At 43.8% G+C, this 20,477-nt stretch overlaps 2 protein-coding genes across 7 annotated transcripts in view; one reads left to right on the forward strand and one right to left on the reverse strand.

The window, feature by feature from the left end:
- CFAP53 (cilia and flagella associated protein 53) overlaps window positions 1–20,477 on the reverse strand; it is a 77,431-nt gene that overhangs the window by 30,972 nt on the left and 25,982 nt on the right. The gene's annotated exons all lie outside the window — the stretch shown is intronic.
- LOC111764836 (ERV-BabFcenv provirus ancestral Env polyprotein-like) lies at window positions 1,794–19,411 on the forward strand. Of its 3 annotated transcripts, none has more exons than XR_011645969.1 (3): window positions 1,794–1,883; window positions 10,715–16,813; window positions 18,438–19,411. XR_011645969.1 is itself a non-coding variant. In XM_058277733.1 (3 exons), the coding sequence occupies exon 3, from the start codon at window positions 16,868–16,870 to the stop codon at window positions 18,326–18,328; it is 1,461 nt and encodes a 486-aa protein (XP_058133716.1). In that variant the 5' UTR covers window positions 1,794–1,883; window positions 10,715–10,996; window positions 16,664–16,867; the 3' UTR covers window positions 18,329–19,411. The 3 variants fall into 3 exon arrangements, 1 of the variants encoding a protein (XP_058133716.1); XR_011645968.1 differs by having other exon boundaries at window positions 18,442–19,411; XM_058277733.1 differs by having other exon boundaries at window positions 10,715–10,996; window positions 16,664–19,411.

The raw sequence follows: 20,477 nt of genomic DNA on the forward strand, positions 1-20,477 counted from the left end.
AGCATATGTGGCTCAGTGGTTGAGCACCTGCTTCCCATGTACAAGGTCCTGGGTTTAATCCCTGATACTTCCTAAAAACAACACAAAAGACAGAAACAAAACAAAACAAAAAAGAACTCAAAACTTAGCAGCTAAAAAACAAATAATCCCAATTAAAAAATGGACAAAAAACATGGAGATATATCATCAGAGAAGATACACAGATAGTAAATAAACACATGAAAAGATATTCAACGTCACCAGTCATTAGGCAAATGCTAATTAAGACTAGATGAGATTTAACTATATATCTATTAGAATGGCTAAAATATAAAGTTGTGACAATACCAAGTGCTGACAAGGATGCAGAGAAAATGTATCTCTCAAACACTTATGATGGGACAGCCACTCTGGAAAACTGTTGGGCAGTTTCATAAAAAAATATATATACAATTATGACCCAGCAATTATATATGGCAATTTTCCCAGAGAAATGAAAATTTAGATTCATACAAAAACCAGGATACGACTGCTCATATCATCTTTATTTGTAATAGCCAAAAACTAGAAACACTAAAATGTCCTTCAATAAGTGAATGGTTTAGATAAACTGTGGTCCATCCATACAACACTACTCTACAATAAAAAGGAACAAACTACCAATACAACAACTTGAATGAGCATTATATTGAGTGAAAAGACCCAGCCTCAAGTGATCACATACTGTATGGTTTCTTTTATGGAACATTCTTGAAATGACAAAAATACAGAAATAGAGATTAGAAATGATGGGAATAGGAGTGGTGGGTATAGCACGAGGTGGAGCTTTGTGTGGATGAAAGAGTTCTGTATCTTGATTGCTTGGTGGCTTCATAAATTTAGATGTGTTAAAATGGCATTGAACTGTACACACATTGTACCAATATCAATTTCCTTGTATTGATTCTGTACTTTAGCTATTGGGGAAACTGGGTCTAGTGGACTTTGTACTCTCTTTGCAACTTCCTGTGAACTTACCAATTATTTCTAAATTAAAATAAAGAAAAATAAATTCACTGGCTGTCTCTTCTTGTTTTCACTCATTTCATTATTATTACTGAAAATAATTTTGCTATTTAGGACTAGAAGCACTAAAAATAATTTGTTCGATGTACCAAATATTCTAGTTATGCTGCTGAACATACCAAAGAGAAATGAATGCATATGTCCACCAAAAGATATGAACAAGAATGCTCACAACAGCTTTATTCATAAGAGTCCTAAATTGAAAATACTTAAAATGTTCATGACCCAAGGAATGAATGAATGAACTGTGGTATATTCATACAGTGGAATACAAAAAAAGAAGAAGGAAGAAGAGGAGGAAAAGGAGAAATTTCACCTTGCTTTATATATGTATTAATGCCTCAATTGTCTTTCAGTAATGGGCCCTTATTTATCAGCCTTGGTCAAAATTGCACCTTGGCAATTTTTGATTCACCTGAATGAATCAAAAGTAGTTTGCTGCTCTGTATTGAAGAGTTGACAGTGCAGCCTTAAAAACACTGAAAGCAACTGGTTTTCAGGTGATTTATATTTCTATAGGATCTACAGTAATTCTAACAATTTACCTAAATAATGTTAAGTAAAATAAATTGGCTGCCTACCCTGGTGCTGATAGGAGTGAACCTGTTTTCCAAGAAGTGACAGGGACTTTTTCTAAAGAGTTAAAAATAGAAGTGGGGGCTTTCTGGAAAACAAAACAAAACAAAAAAACTTGGAACACGCCCTGCAAACATACTGCTTAAGCAACATTTGGGAACAAGCTGGTTTGGTCTAATTTACCTTGGGTATTCTCACTCAAAAGCATGGAGGTCAACAGAGAACATATCTGCCAAGATAAAGACAAAAAGCCAGCACTTTAAGTGAGTTTTGTTTTTTATATGTGTGTGTTTCATCTTTTTGTGTTTTTAGAATCAATTTGTTTGACTCATAGCTAAAAAAATTAAATTATAGATCTTTTTATTGTGTTTGTCACAATGTTTATGTATATAGATATATATTTTATGTATGGCATTTTTTACCTCTGGATGTTATTATCAAAATAACTTGTAAAATTCCTTCACAGAACTTTGTTCAAACTGGCTTAAAGAAGCACTTACATGGATTGTATACTCCTAAACCCAGGAATTTTTTTTTTTTTAAGATTTATTTATTTATTTAATTCCCCCCCTCCCCTGGTTGTCTGTTCTCTGTGTCTTTTTGTTGTGTCTTGTTTCTTTGTCCACTTCTGTTGTCGTCAGCGGCACAGAAGTGTGTGCGGTGCCATTCCTGGGCAGGCTGCTCTTTCGTGCTGGGCGGCTCTCCTTACGGGGCACACTGGTTGCGCATGGGGCTCCCCTATGCGGGGGACACCCCTGCGTGGCACGGCACTCCTTGCGCGCATCAGCACTGCGCATGGGCCAGCTGCACACGGGTCAAGGAGGCCCGGGGTTTGAACCGCGGACCTCCCATGTGGTAGACGGACACCCTAACCACTGGGCCAAGTCCATTTCCCTGGAATTTTTTAAATGAATTTTTAATGCTTTAAATACTCTTAGAAGATATCCCAAATGTTTTAGAAATCCAAGTTCACAGAATCTAGGTATATCTTTAGCAAATGAGACTACCATGTTGGTTAAATTTGATTTATTAGTGTTAGGTAACAAAAAAAAAACCCATGTTTTTATTTTACTTGCTTGGGTGTGTTCTTCCTAAATTTATACAGGTTTAATTTAAGGCTACTGAACAAATAAGCTAACAATATGTTTACTAAATGTTTAAGCTGACAAGGATTATAAAGTTTGCATTAACCAAATTTTGACAAAGCTTATTTTAACAATAATTGTGTTTTACAGGATGTCAGCTTAAAGACAGTTTTTAGAATCTTTTTGGTAACTTAAATTTGTAAGGTATTTAGAATGTGGGGTTTTTTTGTTTTTTTTTGAGGTACTGGGGGCTGAACCCAGGACCTCGTATGTGGGAAGGGAAGCCGGTGCTCAACCACTGAGCCACATCAGCTTCCTTGAGTTAGTTTTTTAATTTATTTTGCTTGTTGTTCATTTTTGTTTATTCAGGAGGCACTGGGAACCAAATTGGGACCTCCCATGTGGGAGGTGGGAGCTCAACTGCTTGAGTCACATCTGTTCCCTAAAATGTGTTTTTATTAAGGAAAAAGAGAGAGTAGTTTTGTCCTGAGAGTTGTAAAAGGACCAGTTGCTGCAAAATGAAAAAGAAGAAACTGTAGGACAAAACTTGAATAGATATGGAAAGTTGTAGATTTGCAAGAAAGGAATTTTATTTCACATGGTCAAAGTTAAGTAGGAATAATGGGTTTATTTGAGATTTTTAAGAGCCTTCATGTCAAGCAATATATTGATTTGAGTTTCTCACTGTGAAAAATGACAAAATGCTCTTGGATTATTGGACTGTTCTTAGTAAGAGGTTATAAAAGTTTTTTTTCCCTTTTGACTGATCAGTGTAAATGGCTAAAATGCTATGTTTTGTAAAGGTTTCTTGAACTGTAAACAATCATACTATTTACCCTAATAACTTCTCTCATTTTTATGAATACTTTGGTTAAATAGGGACCCAAGTATTGTTTTAGAAGTGACCCATGTGGAGACCTACACAATAACCAAAAGAATATTGAATTCTCATCCTGGGAAGTCCTCTTACATTCTCTAATAGAGCAGCAAGAATCCCGAGTACCCAGACAAAGCCTAGCGAAGGAATACAGACAATTACAACAGGCCCTTGATATTGATGGCTGTACTTATAAATCATTTCTTGTGAAATTGAAACTTAGTATAGTATTATATATTGCCTAAGAGTTACATCCTGAAAGCCTACTTGTTGTTTAAATATGGCTTCTCTCTAGGCCAAACTCAGCATATAAACACACTACCTTCCCCCTGGCATGGGACATGACTCCTGGGAATGAGACTCCCTGGCACCAAGGGATTATTACCAAGCACCAACTAGCAATGCATTTGGAAAAAGACCTTAACCAAAATATTAAATATAAATGAGTTTTTATGGCTAAGAGATTTCAAAGTGAGTCAGGAGGTCATTCCAGAGACTACACTTATGCAAGTTTCTGTAAAATCTCCTTGACTACCATAGTAAACAGTGCCTCAAACAGCAGTACTCTAGACACATTGAGATATTATAGGCCTGGCAGACAATCTCAGGAATTCAGCACCCTGTCAGTGGGCCTTACTTTGGAAAACATGCTTCCCAATGTAACAGAGTTAGATTCATTTATAATTTCCCTACACATGGCTCTTCTGTCCCTTCTATTTGCACCTATAATTAGCACTATACTAGTTAAATATATGTCCCAGAGACTTAAATCTTCAGTCTGTTCATATGCTGATTGAGCCCTGAATCTCAGCAGAGCTGTAACACCTCCCCTCCAGTTTATCAGACTTTCCTGGGACAACTAACAAAAGGATGATGGTGGAAATGCCCTTCCCAAAAAAACAGAGTATCCACAACTGCAAGCAAGACAGTTCCATCCATCTACCCCAAGGGATTTAAGTTCCCTCTCAATCAGAAACAGAGTGGGCATCACCAAATGAACAAAACATAAGGGGGAAATGCAACTATGGACAAAGTAGACTTAATATTCTAGTGATGGAAGAACTTGTATCATATAAAGGCAGTGGCCACCAGAGGTTCTGAGAGGAGAGAGAGGGAAGAATAAGTATGACATAGGGCATTTTGAGGACATTGGAATTGTCCTGTATGACATAGCAATACTGGATACAGGCCATTATACATTTTGTGAAAACCTATACAATTGTCTGGTGCAAAGTATAAACTATAATGTAAACCATAGACCATGGTTAGCAGCAATACTTCAATATGAGTTCATCAACTGTAACAAATATACCACACTAATGAAAGATGTTGTTAATGGGGGAAAGTGTAGGAGGGGGAGGGGTTGGGTATATGGGAATCCCCTACATTTTTGATGTAACATTTATTAATCTAAATCTTCTTTTAAAATAAAGATAACAACAAAAAAAGTTGCCTGTGATCTTGTTTAACTAAATGTTCAAACTTTTACCATTTTCCTTCCCCCAAAATCAAATCCTAGATAATATCGTTTTAAATTTTCTTTGAGACTTCATATTAGAAGATATGTTTTTTTTTTTTTAAGATTTATTTATTTTCCCTCCTTCCCCTCCTCCTGCCCTGCTGTTTTTGCTGTCTGTGTTGTCTTCTCTTTTCATTTTTTTCTTCTCTAGGATTCACTGGGATTCAATCCTGGAGACTCCTGATGTGGAGAGAGGTTCCCTGTCAATTGCACCACCTCAGTTCCTGGTTTCTGCTGCTCTTCACCTTGACTCTTCCCTTGTCTCTCTTTTATTGTGTCATCATGCTGCTGCGTGACTCATTAGTGCGGGCACTGACTGGCTCACCACACAGGCATCCGCAAGGGCCTCACACAGGCACTGGCTCACCGTGCGGGCACTTGCGCTCACCACGCAGGCACTCAAGCGGGCACTGGCTTGCAGCATGGGCACACTTCCTCTTCTTCTTTTTTAGCAGGATGCCCCAGGGATTGAACCCAGGTTCTCTCAGTTGGTAGGCAGAAGCTCTACCACTTGATCCACATCTGCTTCCCTAGAGGATGTGTTTTAAATCTTGCTAGAAAGGACCTAATAAAAAATTGTTTTAAAGTTAAATTGCAGAAAATTAACCTCTGCATTCATATTTTCCAGTCTAAGTGAGCCTCCCCAAGGGATTACAATGAAATATTTATCTCTATAAATTACTATAAATTGAAACTAAGGATCAGGAACAACTAGTCCCAGAAGCAGATGAGTCTGGAGGTGGACAGCTTCAGCCAAGATCATGGAACAAGAAGCCACAGACTTAAATTTTCCCTATTTGATCCCTATACATTGTAATATTGTTACCACATTTTGATTATCTTTTATTGACCTATCTGCCAACCTTTCCTGGTGCTAAATGAAATCTGTAGTTATAATAATGTTACTTTTATCCATCCCAAGTATTTTAAAATTAGACCACCTTTTAGTTCCAGTAATAAAAAAAATCTCTGATATATCCTGCCTAACCAATTTCTGGCTTTGCACAAAATTACTTTTTTTAAAAAGGCCAGAAATCTATATAAATCCAGCTCTTGCAACTGCATTTAGAAATGTTTAGCACCAAAAATGGGACATAAAGTACAAATTACTAATGTCAATATAGTCACAAACTATACTCTATCCTATGCCAATGAAAAGTTCCTATGTCACTGCCTGTTATTTATACAGAAGACCCCAATGATAAATACCTTTAGGAGAAATTCCATCTGACTTTTGTGACCAAACCTTTTTATTTCATCATAAATACCTTAAATGGTTCCCTAATTATAATGATATTGGCCTTAAAATAAATGATACTATATTAGTCATCATTAATTCAACCTTCACACAGAGTTTCAGAATATTCAAAGTTTACTTACAATCCATTTGGCTACTAGAATATGTCTTTTATTACCTTACATAATACAATAATGATGTTCTCTGGAATGGTCATTACCCCAGACAAACTTAAGAGAAAATTCTATCCATAAACCACTGGATATGCCTCTGGTCTTTTGTGGCTACTTATCAGAAATATATTTGTTCTTCCAATTTAACTAAATCCCAAATTTATTGGTCTTTAAAGAAATTAACGTTCAAGATAGTCCTACTTTACATATCAAGTTACCCAATGAAATGTTTATTTCTTGTGGAAAAAGAATATGTAAGGGATTTCCCTGTGACTGGGTTGGGAAAATACAAAATAAGAAAACTTGCTCAATCTCTGTTTAAATAGTCTATCCTAAATGCTAGCCAAATAGTTCATTTAGGCTCCTTTGTACATCAAGTCAAACCAACAAAAAAGGAACCATACTCCTAACCCTTCAACATAATATAATAGTTGATTTCATTCTTTTTTGCATACCATCATACCTTCCTTATGAACATAAGATTTGAAGTAATATATATATATATCTAAGGTTATGTACGGAACAACACTTTAAGAGTACCCTAAAAACTCTTCAGGTTATCTACAATGAAGTAAACAAACTAGCATCCATGGTTTATATAAAATAGATGAGCCCTAGATAGTCTAACTGCCCAGCAAGGGGGGGCCATTGTGCCCTGATACATGAACAATATCACTTTCATGTTAATAAATTAGCACTGTAATAAACAATTTAAAATTTTTAAAGAATTGGGAAGCGAACTTGGCCCAGTGGTTAGGGCGTCCGTCTACCACATGGGAGGTCTGCGGTTCAAACCCTGGGCCTCCTTGACCCGTGTGGAGCTGGCCCACGCGCAGCGCTGATGCACACAAGGAGTGCCCTGCCATTCAGGGGTGTCCTCGTGTAGGGGAACCCCACGCACAAGGAGTGTGCCCCATAAGGAGAGCTGCACAGCGTGAAAGAAAGTTCAGCCTGCCCAGGAATGGCGCCGCACACACGGAAAGGTGGCGCAGCAAGATGATGCAACAAAAAGAAACACAGATTCCCGTGCCGCTGACAACAACAGAAGCGGACAAAGAACACGCAGCAAATGGACAGAGAGAACAGACAACTGGGGCTGGGGGGGGAGGGGAGAGAAATAAATAAATAAATAAATCTTAAAAAAAAATTTTTTTTTAAAGATTTTACTGGAGTATTCCAAAAAAGAGAAAGAAGACTGTGGGAAGATGGAATAGGAAGCTCTAGGATTTAGTCCCTCCATCAGAACAACTATTAAACAGACAGGAACTGATGGAGCCAACCATTTCAAAGTTACAGAGTATAGTAAAACACTGTACAGCATCCAGGAAAGAAGGGGAGAAAGAGGCTGGTAAATTATGATAAATACCATTAATCTGCTCTCTCTGTGCAGCAATTACTGGCACCCATCCCCGAGTCCCACAGCAGGTGGTAGTGGGGTCCAGGCCATGGTGTAGCATGCTGGTGCCAGAAAGGGACATAAAAATCTACTTCCTCAAGATCTGGGGTGGGCACAGCTTTTGATTAGTGACTTTGGATCACTGGGGACCCAGCTCTGAGGGTGGCTGTTGTTCCACACCTCCCCAGATAAAGATCATGATGGAAAATTAAAGAAGGTACACAGGTGCAGTGGACAGTGGAAGGGCTGCACTTGCTGGGCAGGTCATGAAAGCCATTAGAGGGAGTCATCAACAAAGACCCTGGTGCTCATCCTGGCCCATCCCTCACCCCCTCTCTAGCCAGCATAAAGCTGGCCAGTGCTTCCTTCATGAGTTCTTGGCCTTATTCTGCTGGGAAATACTGACTTGGGAAACTCTTCTCCTGTAAGCCTCCACGCCCATCAAATTTGTCCTCCAGGCTTAAAGGAGCTTGAGATAACAAAAGCAGTATAAGAAACTATTGAGGCAGGCAGCGGCCTGGGGCAAAGGCTTACCTGCTTTTGTCAGTGGAACACACAGAAGAGGGAGAAGGTCTGTCTCCAAAGCAGTAGAGGGGACATTCAAACACCTGAAAACTGGGGCACTCCTATTTAACAAATGAAAAGTCTTAGAAGAGCTGTATTCAAATTGCTCTTGTCTTTTAGGCCAGGGAATTAAGAATCATAGTTTATCCTGTAATTCCCCAGTTTAAACCTCTTAACAGCCTTAAAGTAAGAATGGTTAATAATCCTATTACCAAATTTCAGTAAGTAAAGGAAAAATCCTTGAAAGCTGTGTTAGAGGTTCACCCTCACTAGGTTTGCAATAATTAACATGCTGTGACTCAGTTCCACATGACATGCATTGATGAAAGACAGCTCCCCCTCCCCCCATAGCCTATGTACCTGAAAGCACTGCATTTCCCCAAAGGTTTAACAAAGAAACCATATGGAGACAGGAGCAACGTGAGAAACTTTCACCCCCTCCAGATCAAAGTACCACCTGTTCCTTCAGCATTCCAAGAATGCATAAGTCCCTAAACCCACTACTCTCTAGCCATACAAGGGAAAATTTTCATCTCTAGGACTTTCTACTGGCCCCTGTACCTCACTCGAACCCTCAACCCCCTCCCACCAACTATCATTTTTCTGCCTAGGAATGTACTGTATAAATTCAAATCCCCCCTTTCCAGGGGTGGTTGAAATCTATTCTTCAGACCCCCTCCATTGGGAGAGCTTCTCAATAAACTTTCTGCCTGCAACATCAGTCTCTGCGTCCCAGTGGGCACCGTTTTTCTCTAACATTTGGTACCAAAATCCAGGACTGGGGTTACATGGAGACTGATTGATTGATGAGGATGAGTAATCTCCCCCCTGCCATAGCCAAATACCCACCCAACACCAGACACTGAATCTCAGCTGGGTGAGTTAAGGATTTCTCTGCTGGAAGATCCTGCTCTCTTGCTCTCTCTCTCTCCTTTTTCTGTTGTCCAAGACAATCCACCAAAAATCCTAGCACTAGGTCAGTGATCCTTGCTGTCCCCGAATGCCAGTGGCTAGAAAGCCCGCATCCTCATGGGAAAACACCCCTTGGCTCCAGAGATGTCTGGCTCCAAGCGTGGTTTCCTATTTCCTTGGGAGATTTCTGACTGATTTGGGGATGCCTGTCTCTCTCAGAATCTCCCCTGTCCTAGAGATCCTTATTTTTTTTTAATGTTATATTAAAAAAGTATGAGTTCCCCATATATCCTTCACCCCCTCCCCCTCCTCCTCCCATAACAACAACCTCCTCCTTCATCATGGGACATTCATCACACTTGAATGCACTGAGCACTGCTGCACCATATGGTCAGTGGTCCACATTATAGTTTACACTCTCCCCCAGGCTACCCAGTGGGCCATGGGAGGACATACACTGTTCAGTAACTGTCCCTGCAGTACCACCCAGGACAACTCCATGTCCTGAAAATGCCCCACATCACATCTTTTCTTACCACTCCCTACCCTCAGCAGCTACTGTGGCCACTTCCACCACATCAATGCTACATTTACTTCCATTACTAATCACAATAGTTCCAGAATAGAATATCAATAAGTCCATTCTAATCCATACTCTATTCCTCCATTCTGTGGGCCTGGGATGGTTATGTCCACTTCACCTCTATATCAAGAGGGTGCTTAGATTCCACTTGGATGATGGATGCAATTCTCCTGCTTGCAGCTGTAGGCACTCCTGGCTTCCTGGTGTGGTGGTTGACCTTCTTCACCTCCCTGTTAGCTGGATGGGGTAAGTCCAATAAACCAGAGGGTAGGAGTTGCAAGTCTGTTGAGGCTCAGGGTCTGGCTATCACAGGGACAGTACAGAGTTTCAGGTCCCCTGAGTATATACTAAACCCCAGTGCCTGTGGGGAGCTGCCCACTGTGAGACCTATTTACAGCCTGCCACAACATGGCGGATCTCACAACATGGCGGAGTTCACAAATCTGCCCTGTCATTTCCTTGTTCTTCTTCCTCTTTTTTTCTTTGTTCTCCCCTTCCTGCCATAACTCTGGCGACCACAGCAATATGCATGCGTAAGGAGCGAGACTCCGCAGACCCGACGCGAACTGTCGGCCAATCCCCTCCTTGGACGTCTGCCACCCACAAAACCAGCCTATCACCTATGTACACGTTCCCTTCCCTCCCTATAAATTCCCGTGTTTTACCCCCAATAAACGAGACTTGATCAGAATCCTGTCTTGTCTACATTCTTCTCTCGACTCCTGCCCCACCCTGCTTCTTTCCACAGATCCCTGATTTGCCCCCGCCAGCCGGAGCAAGTGGCGCCCAACGTGGGGCCCCGCCCACCGTTGTTTACGGAACCCGGGGGAAGAAGCAAGCTGATACACAAAGGAAAAACCTGCGCAGGTGGTTTTTGAGAATAAGGAAGACCTGAAAATTCTTGGGCGGAAGACCTGAGCCTTCAGCTTGGGCGAAAAACCTCGGCTGTCGGCCTGGGAGAAAAACCTGAGCTTTCAGCTTGGGCGGAGGAAACCTTCAGAGAACTGCCTATTCCCTGGAAGACGTCTAGGTAAGTAATCAGCTACAATGGGGCAGGGCTCCTCTAGTGATCGTTCCCTTTTCCTATCCGGCCTACAGGCCGCGCTTAAGACGAGAAGAGTAAAGATTCATGTTAAAGAACTTTCTAAATTTTTTGTTTTCCTTGAAGAAATTTGTCCCTGGTTTCCCCAAAAAGGTACTATTGATGAACAATGGAATTTGTCCCTGGTTTCCCCAAAAAGGTACTATTGATGAACAATGGTGGCTCAGCATAGGCAATGCCCTACAGGACTTTTACAAGACCTTTAGCCCCAGTAAAGTCCCTGTTACTGCCTTTAATTATTGGACCATAATTAATAACCTTTTGGCTGTGCGCCATCTCTGACCCCAAGCAGCTGAAGTTGTTAAACAGGGTGAAAAAGTTCTTTGTTCGCCTACCCCCTCACCCCCTCCTATGCAAGACAATAAGTCTCCTCAGCCTTCGCCTCCTGTTCCTCAGGTTGCGCGACCTTCCAGTCACTTGAGTTCAGTCTCCATCACTATACATAGTGAGGATGAAAGTTCCCCCTCTGACGATGAAAATCACTCACACACACTTCCAAAACCTAGTATCACATCCCCTAAAGGTAACCTCCCCATATCTCAAGCTCCAGAGCTCACGGATAACCATACACGCCATCATCCCCCGCCCACCACGCCAATGACTGTTCCTCCGTCTCTCTATCCCGCCCTTCAACCTCCCTACCCCGGGAAACTATCTCCCTGCGCCTCAGGCTCCGCCTCCCCCTCCCCCCACTCCTTTACTTCTTCCTACTTCTCAGCCACCTCCTCCTGCTTCCTTTCCTGTTTCTGAACCTCCTGATGCAAATACTCAATTACGCGTTGAGGTTTCCACTCTAACTGCTCAGTTACTAGAAAAAAAACAGCCTTTTGGAGCAGCGTAACTTCCTTATCCATCAGCTGGCCATACACCCCCCCTGCCCCACCTTTGTCTGCTACGCACAGGCAGGCCGTTACTCATACCCCCCCTCCAACCATTCTCGCGATGTACTCAACCGCATCCGTTCCGCCTTAGCCAGGCGTTCCACCGCCTCCGTCTTCCCTATTACTAAATCACCAGCAGACATTGAATTATCACCCTCAAACGATGATGACGACGCTTTCCCTAGTGCTTCGGCCCCTGCTCTCCGTTACGCCAAGCGGCGCCATACCCCATTCGATTTAAAAGCCCTAAAAGAGCTCAAAACCGCAGCCGCCACCTATGGCCCTACCGCGCCTTACTCAGTCTCGGTGCTGGAAAGCTTTGCTGACGGTTGGCTCACACCAAATGATTGGTTTACTCTCACACGTGCCGCCCTCTCCGCTGGCAACGCGCTCCTCTGGCGGGCCGAATATGAAGTCTTTTGCAAAGAGGCCCCGACCGTAATAGCCATACTGGCCTTGACGATACTAAAGAAATGCTTCTTGGCGTCGGTTCTTATGAAAAAACCAAGGAACAAATTGAATTCCCTGCTGTTCTCTTTAACCAAATTCATACAGCTGCCCTTAAGGCATGGAAGCGTCTCCCTTCTAAAGGCCAGTCCTTCACCTCTATCAGCTCCATTCGTCAGGGTCCCGAAGGGTCATTCTCAGACTTTGTGGGGCGCCTACGCACCACAGCCAAACGCCTGTTCGGAGAGGCCACCGACTCTGATTTTTTAAAACATTAGCTTTTGAAAACGCAAATTCTGCCTGCCAGGAGGCCCTCTGTGCTCACAAAAGCACGGAGTCTCTTTCCGGTTATATTAAGCTCTGTTCCCACATTAGTCCCACTAATCAACAGGGGCTTGTTATTGCTGCAGCCTTAAAAGAACAAAGTCGTGCTATAACTACAAGCACTGATGCCCTCGCTGCCGCCCTAAAGGCCTTCTGAGCCCTTCCTCCCTCCACTATCTCCCCCTCACCCAAAAACTGCTTTTCCTGTGGTCAATTAGGGCATTTCTTTAAAGAATGCCCCTCCTGCCTTTTGTATCCTCCTGCTGAACCTGCGTGGGGAAATCCTGCTGTTCCTGCTGTCTCCCCCTGCTCGTCCAAGACTCCCAGGTCTCTGCCCCCGCTGCTTTCGCGGCTATCATTGGGCTCGCGACTGCCACCTTCGCACCTCCGCCTCCAGGGCACCACTCCCTCCACCATTGGGAAACGGGAATGGGGTCCTGCCCCAGGCCCCACAAACAATGAGGGCTCTTCCCACTTCCCGTCCCCCTCCTTCCTCCAACACCAGTGCGCCACCCCAGGCAGCGCAGGACTGGACCTCTGTACCACCTCCCACACAGTACTAACGCCCCCCATGGGCGTTCAGCCCCTGCCCACAGGAGTTTTCGGCCCTCTGCTGCCTAACTCCGTTGGCCTAATCATTGGCCGTGGGTCTAGTGCCCTTTCAAGACTCCACATTACACCCGGTGTAGTCGATTCAGATTTCACAGGAGAAATAAAAATTCTCGCTTCTGTGCCAAAAAGCGTACTTTCCTTCCCCGCTGGCACTCACGTTGCGCAGCTTCTCTTACTACCGTTAACACCTACTTCACATGCTGCTGCCGGAGCACATAGGGGAGACCAGGCCCTTGGAGCCTCGGATGTTTTCTGGGACCAACCAATTACCCCTTCCAAACCTATGTTAACTTTACGCCTAAATGGCCGTGCCTTTCAAGGCCTTGTTGATACTGGAGCTGACGTCACCATCCTCCAGAGAGCCCATTGGCCTCCCTCGTGGCCGTTGGTCCCCGCTATCACCAGTTTGCATGGGATCGGGCAATCTCAACTCCCTGAACAAAGCTTGCAACTCCTTCACTGGGAGAATAACGAGGGAAATAAAGGACTTATTCAGCCCTACGTCCTCCCTCACATTCCCTTTAATCTATGGGGGAGAGACCTCCTCTCCCAAATGGGAATGATCATTGGAAGTTCAAACAATATAGTTACTGCACAGATGTTAAACTAGGGTTTTAAACCCGGCAAAAGCCTCGGAAAATCGGAAACAGGCAGGGTTGAACCCGTCCCCGCCGCCGGCCAAACAAACCGTGCAGGCCTGGGGTATTTTTCCTAGGGACCATTGATCTTCCTGTACCCCACGCAGATAAAATCGCCTAGGTCTCCAGTGAACCTGTGTGGGTCGATCAGTGGCCCCTGTCCTCGGAAAAATTAAGCGTTGCCCAGCAGTTAGTACAGCAACAGCTAGCAACAGGACACACTACTGAAAGTAATTCTCCTTGGAACACTCCTATTTTTGTCATCAAAAAGAAATCAGGAAAATGGCGATTACTGCAGGACTTAAGAGCAGTAAATAAAACTATGGTGCCCATGGGAGCCTTGCAGCCTGGTCTCCCAACACCTGTTGCCATTCCTCTTGGATATTATAAAATTATTGTAGATTTAAAAGACTGTTTCTTCACTATTCCCCTACATCCAGCTAACCAAGAACGTTTCGCATTCAGCCTCCCCTCTATAAATTTTAAGGAGCCCATGAAAAGATACCAGTGGAAGGTTTGCCCCAGGGCATGGCTAACAGCCCCACCTTGTGTCAAAAATTCGTTGCCTCTGCTATAAATGGCACTAGAACAATGTGGAAAACCCTGTATATTGTCCATTATATGGATGATATCTTAATTGCAGGTGCCAATCACCAAGATGTCCTTAATTGTTATGGAGATTTACAAAAGGCCTTACAAAACCACGGGCTTCAAATTGCCCCTGATAAAATCCAATTACAAGACCCCTATACTTATCTCGGTTTTCACATAACCGGCAACAAAATCACTACCAGAAAGGCCAACCTTAGACTAGACACGTTAAAAACCCTAAATGATTTTCAAAAACTCTTGGGAGACATAAACTGGTTACGCCCTTACCTTAAACTAACCACAGGAGATTTAAAACCCCTCTTTAACATTTTACAAGGAGACTCTGATCCCAATTCTCCTAGGAGTCTTACTCAAGAGGGACGCCAAGCCCTTAAAACCGTTGAACAAGCCATGCAGTCACATTTTGTCACTACTATAGATTATAACCAACTCCTACTTTTTGTTATATGCAAAACCTCTCTTACTCCCACAGCAGTATTCTCGCAAACTGCCCCTAAAATGTGGGTGCACTTACCTGCGTCACCCGCTAAGGTAATTTATCCTTACTATCAAGCCATTGCAGACATCGTCTGCCTGGGAAGAGAACAAAGCAAGCGCTATTTTGGCAAAGAACCTGATACTATTATTCAGCCATATACTAAAGCACAAATCACTTGGCTATTACAAACCACTGATTGCTGGCCTATTGCTTGTGCATCTTATGCTGGACAAATAGACAATCACTACCCTAATGATAAGTTACTGCAGTTTATAAGCACACGATTTCATTTTTCCTTTAACAACCTCTTCCCAGCCCATTTCTGGAGCCCTGTCAGTATTCACTGACGGCTCCTCCTCGGGTATAGCTGCTTACGTCTATGATGACAAAACTGTCCGTTTTCAAACTCATTCTAAATCTGCACAGCTTACAAAATTACAAGCTGTCATAGCTGTGTTTTCTGCTTTCCAAAGTGCCTCTTTTAACCTCTTCACAGATAGCGCCTATATAGCTCAATCAGTCCCTTTGCTTGAAACAGCTGCTCAAGTAAAAAATGTCTCAGAGGCAACCATTTTGTTTACTCAACTACAATCCCTTATTCGTAAAAAAAGTCACCCATTCTTTATTGGCCACCTTAGAGCTCATTCCAATCTTCCAGGTCCTCTCACCCAAGGTAATCAGTTAGCTGACCAAGCAACTCGGCTACTGTGCTATGTTACTCAAGGCACACGTGAGGATTTAGATAACCTTAACAAAGCTGTTAAAGCCCACCAATTACATCATATTAATGCACATACCTTGAGGCTTATGTTCAAACTTACTAGGGAACAAGCTCGTCAGATTGTTAAAGAATGCCCTTCTTGCATAACCCTTTTGCCTACACCTCATATAGGAGTCAATCCCCGTGGTCTAATACTCAATGCCCTCTGGCAAATGGATGTAACTCATGTTCCTGAGTTTGGTAATCTAAAATATGTACATGTTACTGTTAATACTTTTAGTGGTTTTATTTTCGCCACCCCACAAACAGGGGAAGCTGGAAAAAACGTCATTACATACATGTTGACTGCCATGTCCGTACTAGGAGCTCCACAACAAATAAAAACAGACAATGGACCAGGATATACTAGCCATGTATTCACCACATTTTGCAAACACTTAAACATAAAACACATCACAGGTATTCCATACAATCCCCAAGGACAAGGCATTGTCGAAAGGGCACACTTTAAAATATACAATTGAAAAAATAAAGAAAGGGGAATGGTACCCCATCAAAGGATCTCCCAAAAACCTATTATCCCACTCTCTCTTTATTTTAAATTTTCTAAGCTTAGACCAAAAAGGACATTCTGCGGCTGACCGCTTCTGGCATCCTAATACTAGCACAAAGCATGCCACAGTCCTATGGAAGGACCCAATGGATAACACCTGGCATGGACCAGACCCTGTCCTAATATGGGGCAGAGGATCAGTATGCATCTACTCCAAAGAACTAGATGCAGCCAAATGGCTGCCAGAGCGATTAGTCAAACAAGTGGATAATAACAACATATCCAGGGTAGAGGAGTCTCCCTGAGATCAGTTTTCTTTCCATCCACAGGTAATCGTCAACCTTCATGCAGGCGTGCACCGTTCCTGGAATTCTCCTCATTTGTGGAGGCATCATCATAGAAGCCCTCCTGCTCTACGACAGAGCACCTAACGACTGGACCACGCAAGAGAAAGTTCTGCTAATTATCTTCTTCATAAGGTATATTTGCATTCTTCTCGCTATTGCCTGTTATCTGTAGCCCACCTACGCATAATGCACTCCCTTGTGTTTTCTCTCACCCTTGCTCTAATTCTCTCATTCCCTGCACCACAGACATCAACAAGTAAGGCCAAAAAGGATCGCTATGCAGTTACCTTTTCAGTGCGTTACTCATATACTAACCCACTAGTCCAGAAAAATTCTAAATCTCTAGGAATGGCATACTGCGGTCCAACCAAGTGTGAAGGCCCCCTCGACATTGTAATCAATAGGGCAACCCAGAGAAATGCAGGAGGGTTGTTTGCCCTTGGTTCATACATGTGCTGGCCCCACCACCAAACGCTCACCTTCTGCACCCAACGTGGTTATAACAAGACATATGGCAGGTGCCCCTACTGGCAATGTACCATAGACCGCCCGCAATCTTGCAGAGGCATCGCCAACAAAAGGTGTATCTACCACCAGCATCATAACGGTACGACCTGGCTCCATATTCAGGATCCTAACCATGATAAGTGGAATGTGGGGGTCACAGGGGCTCTCTACCGTGAAGCCATGCACTCCAAACCCACTGCCTTTATCTCTGTCTTCTGTACCATCTCTAAGTACAATACTACCTGGGACATTTCAGTCCTCGCAGAAGATATAAAGCAACAAGAGCTAAGCTTAAAAGCAAGCCTTGCCAGCACACCCTTACTTACATGGCCAGAGATTATTCAAACCACTCTAGACATTCTTAATAACACCAATTGGCTAAAAATCACCAGCTGCTTTCTCTGCGCTGCCTTCCAACAGTCCTTGCTAATTGCTACCCCAATCCCTCTAAGCACTACCCCCTCATTCAACAGTTCTCTCGCCGCAGATGACACTGCCAAAAATTTCCCCCTTGCCCCACGTCAGGGCAATCTCACCTGTATTCTTCTCAACACGACAGTTCGCTCTGCCCCCCCATTTAAATGTACTCACAATCTAACTAGCAACGCCACCTGTGCCCCTCCTCCACTCCTCTACTGGTGTAATGGTACCGTCTCTAGCTGCATCAACGATTCTATCCTTGTTCCCTGCATTCCGGTTCTTCTTACCCCCCACTTAACCTACTACACGTCGGGGAACTGCAGTCTTTTAGCCCCCCCTCAGCCCAGAGCCATTTTACTCCCAGTCCTAATCGGAACGGCCCTTGCGGGCACAGTCACTGCCCTCGGGCTTAGCGCCAGTGGATTGGCACACTCTGTCCTGCACGGACAACATTTTGAAGCATTACGGCAGATTAACCTACAATCCACTGCCGAATCCCTTAAATCCCTCCAGAGGCAGCTTACTTCACTTGCCCAAGTAACCCTTCAAAACCGCAGGGCCCTTGATTTACTTACAGCGGAAAAAGGGGGAACCTGCCTTTTCCTTCAGGAGGAATGCTGCTACTACATAAATGAATCTGGTATCGTTGAGCAAAATGTTAAGATTCTACGAGAATTGCGGGAAGGGATATTGCCCTCCCAGTCAACCTCCTCCCTGTAAGCCTGGTTCACTTCCCCTCTCATGACATGGCTGGCTCCCCTCCTCAGCCCCCTAATCGCTCTCATATTAATCTGTGCATTTGCACCTTGCCTCCTTAAATTTCTCCAAGAAAGGATGAAGCAAATCTCAGCCCATGTGATGTATCTTGCTGCTGTTCGTCAGTACCAATCCATCCGGACCGAAGAACGAACAACTGACCTTTAAAAATGCAAATTTCTTATGTTGTTTCATTTGCTATCCTGTACCCTAATAGCATTTCTTTGCCTGTTTTCCCCTTACAGTCACCACCTCCCTTACAACCTTCTCTGCTTTATTGATGTCACTGAACAGCTTTGGCAAAGATCCAGCAGCTCGTATGAGCAACGAGCACCCTGGCCTGACAAGACCGGGGCGGGTGTGGCCACACCCACTAATCTCAGTACATCACGCATGTCATGCACGGTGTAGAACTCCCCGCTATAGCTTACTTGTCGCTGAGGCGCTGGACTGGTTAGCCAATGACGGGCAACTGGGCTGACCCATCAGTCAACCTAAGACAGGCACGTGGCCTTTTGCTGCCATGATTCCCAATGACGGGTAAGACTGATCGCATAGCGGGTAAGGCAAATCGCTTACCGGGTGCAGCCCCAACCTAAAACAGGCACAGCCCCCCTTTCAGCATGGGAGCACCTTGCAGCATGCCACTACTGAAAATAAGCCCTGCTCTAACGTGAGCCGTCGCCGGCTATTCCTTTCTTCAATTCATTACGCATTAAACAGAAAAGGGGGACCTGTGGGGAGCCGCCCACTGTGAAACCTATTTACAGCCTGCCACAACATGGCGGAGTTCACAAATCTGCCCTGTCATTTCCTTGTTCTTCTTCCTCTTTTTTTCTTTGTTCTCCCCTTCCCTCCGTAACTCTGGTGACCACAGCAATACACATGTGTAAGGCATGAGACTCCGCAGACCCGACGCGAACTGTCGGCCAATCCCCTCCTTGGACGTCTGCCACCCACAAAACCAGCCTATCACCTATGTACACGTTCCCTTCCCTCCCTATAAATTCCTGTGTTTTACCCCCAAGAAATGAGACTTGATCAGAATCCTGTCTTGTCTCCATTCTTCTCTTGACTCCTGCCCCACCCTGCTTCTTTCCACAGGTCCCTGGATTTGCCCCCGCCGGCCGGAGCAAGTGCCAACCACAGGTCCAGTAAAAGTGACAGGAGAGGCTTGTGAAAAAAGATCAAATCTGAGTCTAACTCCATCACACTCAGGAACACAAACTCAAAAGTAGGGCCAACTGACATGGCACTGAACTCCATCCTAGAGATCCTTAGTCTCACCCAAGCTATTTAAAATGGGAAATTCAATTTCAGTCCCCCAAAAAAACCATGACTCTGGGCTGTCTCCTTCATAACTTTAAAAACTCTGTACCTGGAAGGAGACAGCAGATCTAAAAAGCTCATTTTTCTATTCAACCTCAGTGTGGCTGCAATACAAATTGGACAATGAGAGTCAAAGGCCAGAGAACAGCACTGTTGATTTCCAAGTTCTCTGAGACTTAGCAAACTTTATCCTGGGCAACAGCAGGTGGTCAGATATCCCTTACATTCAGGCCTTCTTTTACCTTCACAATCACCCCTTCTTTTGCCATTCCTGTCCTGCCTACCAAATTCTTCTTTTACACTAGAAACCTCCTCAGAAATCTTCCCCCTCACCACTTCCACCTCCTAAAACTTCTGAACACTCTTTGATCCCTCAGATCACACACACACCCCATGTATCTCCTCCATATAACCCCCTGGTGTTGTCTCTGGATTCACCCTCCAACCCTTCTTCCTCCCCATCTTCGTCATTGCTGCCTTCTACTCATCCCTTCTCCCCTCCTCATACTCACTCACGGGAACTACCTTCCCCTCCTTCTGTGCCACAGTCCTCCACTTCTGCCAGCACGCAGTTCCTAACTCCACACAGATAGCAGCATCTCTCTTACCCCTCCGAAAAGTATCAGGAGCTGAAGGAATAGTTAGAGTATACATTCCTTTCTCACTCTCAGATTTAAACCAGATAGAGGACTGCTTAGGATCTTTCTCTGAAAACCCTGCTACATACATAAAGAATTTCAGCACCTCACTCACTCATATGACCTCACCTACCAGGACATATACA

The sequence above is a fragment of the Dasypus novemcinctus genome, chromosome 16, assembly GCF_030445035.2.
Source record: "Dasypus novemcinctus isolate mDasNov1 chromosome 16, mDasNov1.1.hap2, whole genome shotgun sequence".
In the NCBI taxonomy this organism is placed as follows: Eukaryota; Metazoa; Chordata; class Mammalia; order Cingulata; family Dasypodidae; genus Dasypus; species Dasypus novemcinctus.

Coding starts and splice junctions, on each gene's coding strand:
- LOC111764836 (XM_058277733.1), top strand. CDS start 16,868: ATGCACTCCCTTGTGTTTTCTCTCACCCTTGCTCTAATTCTCTCATTC.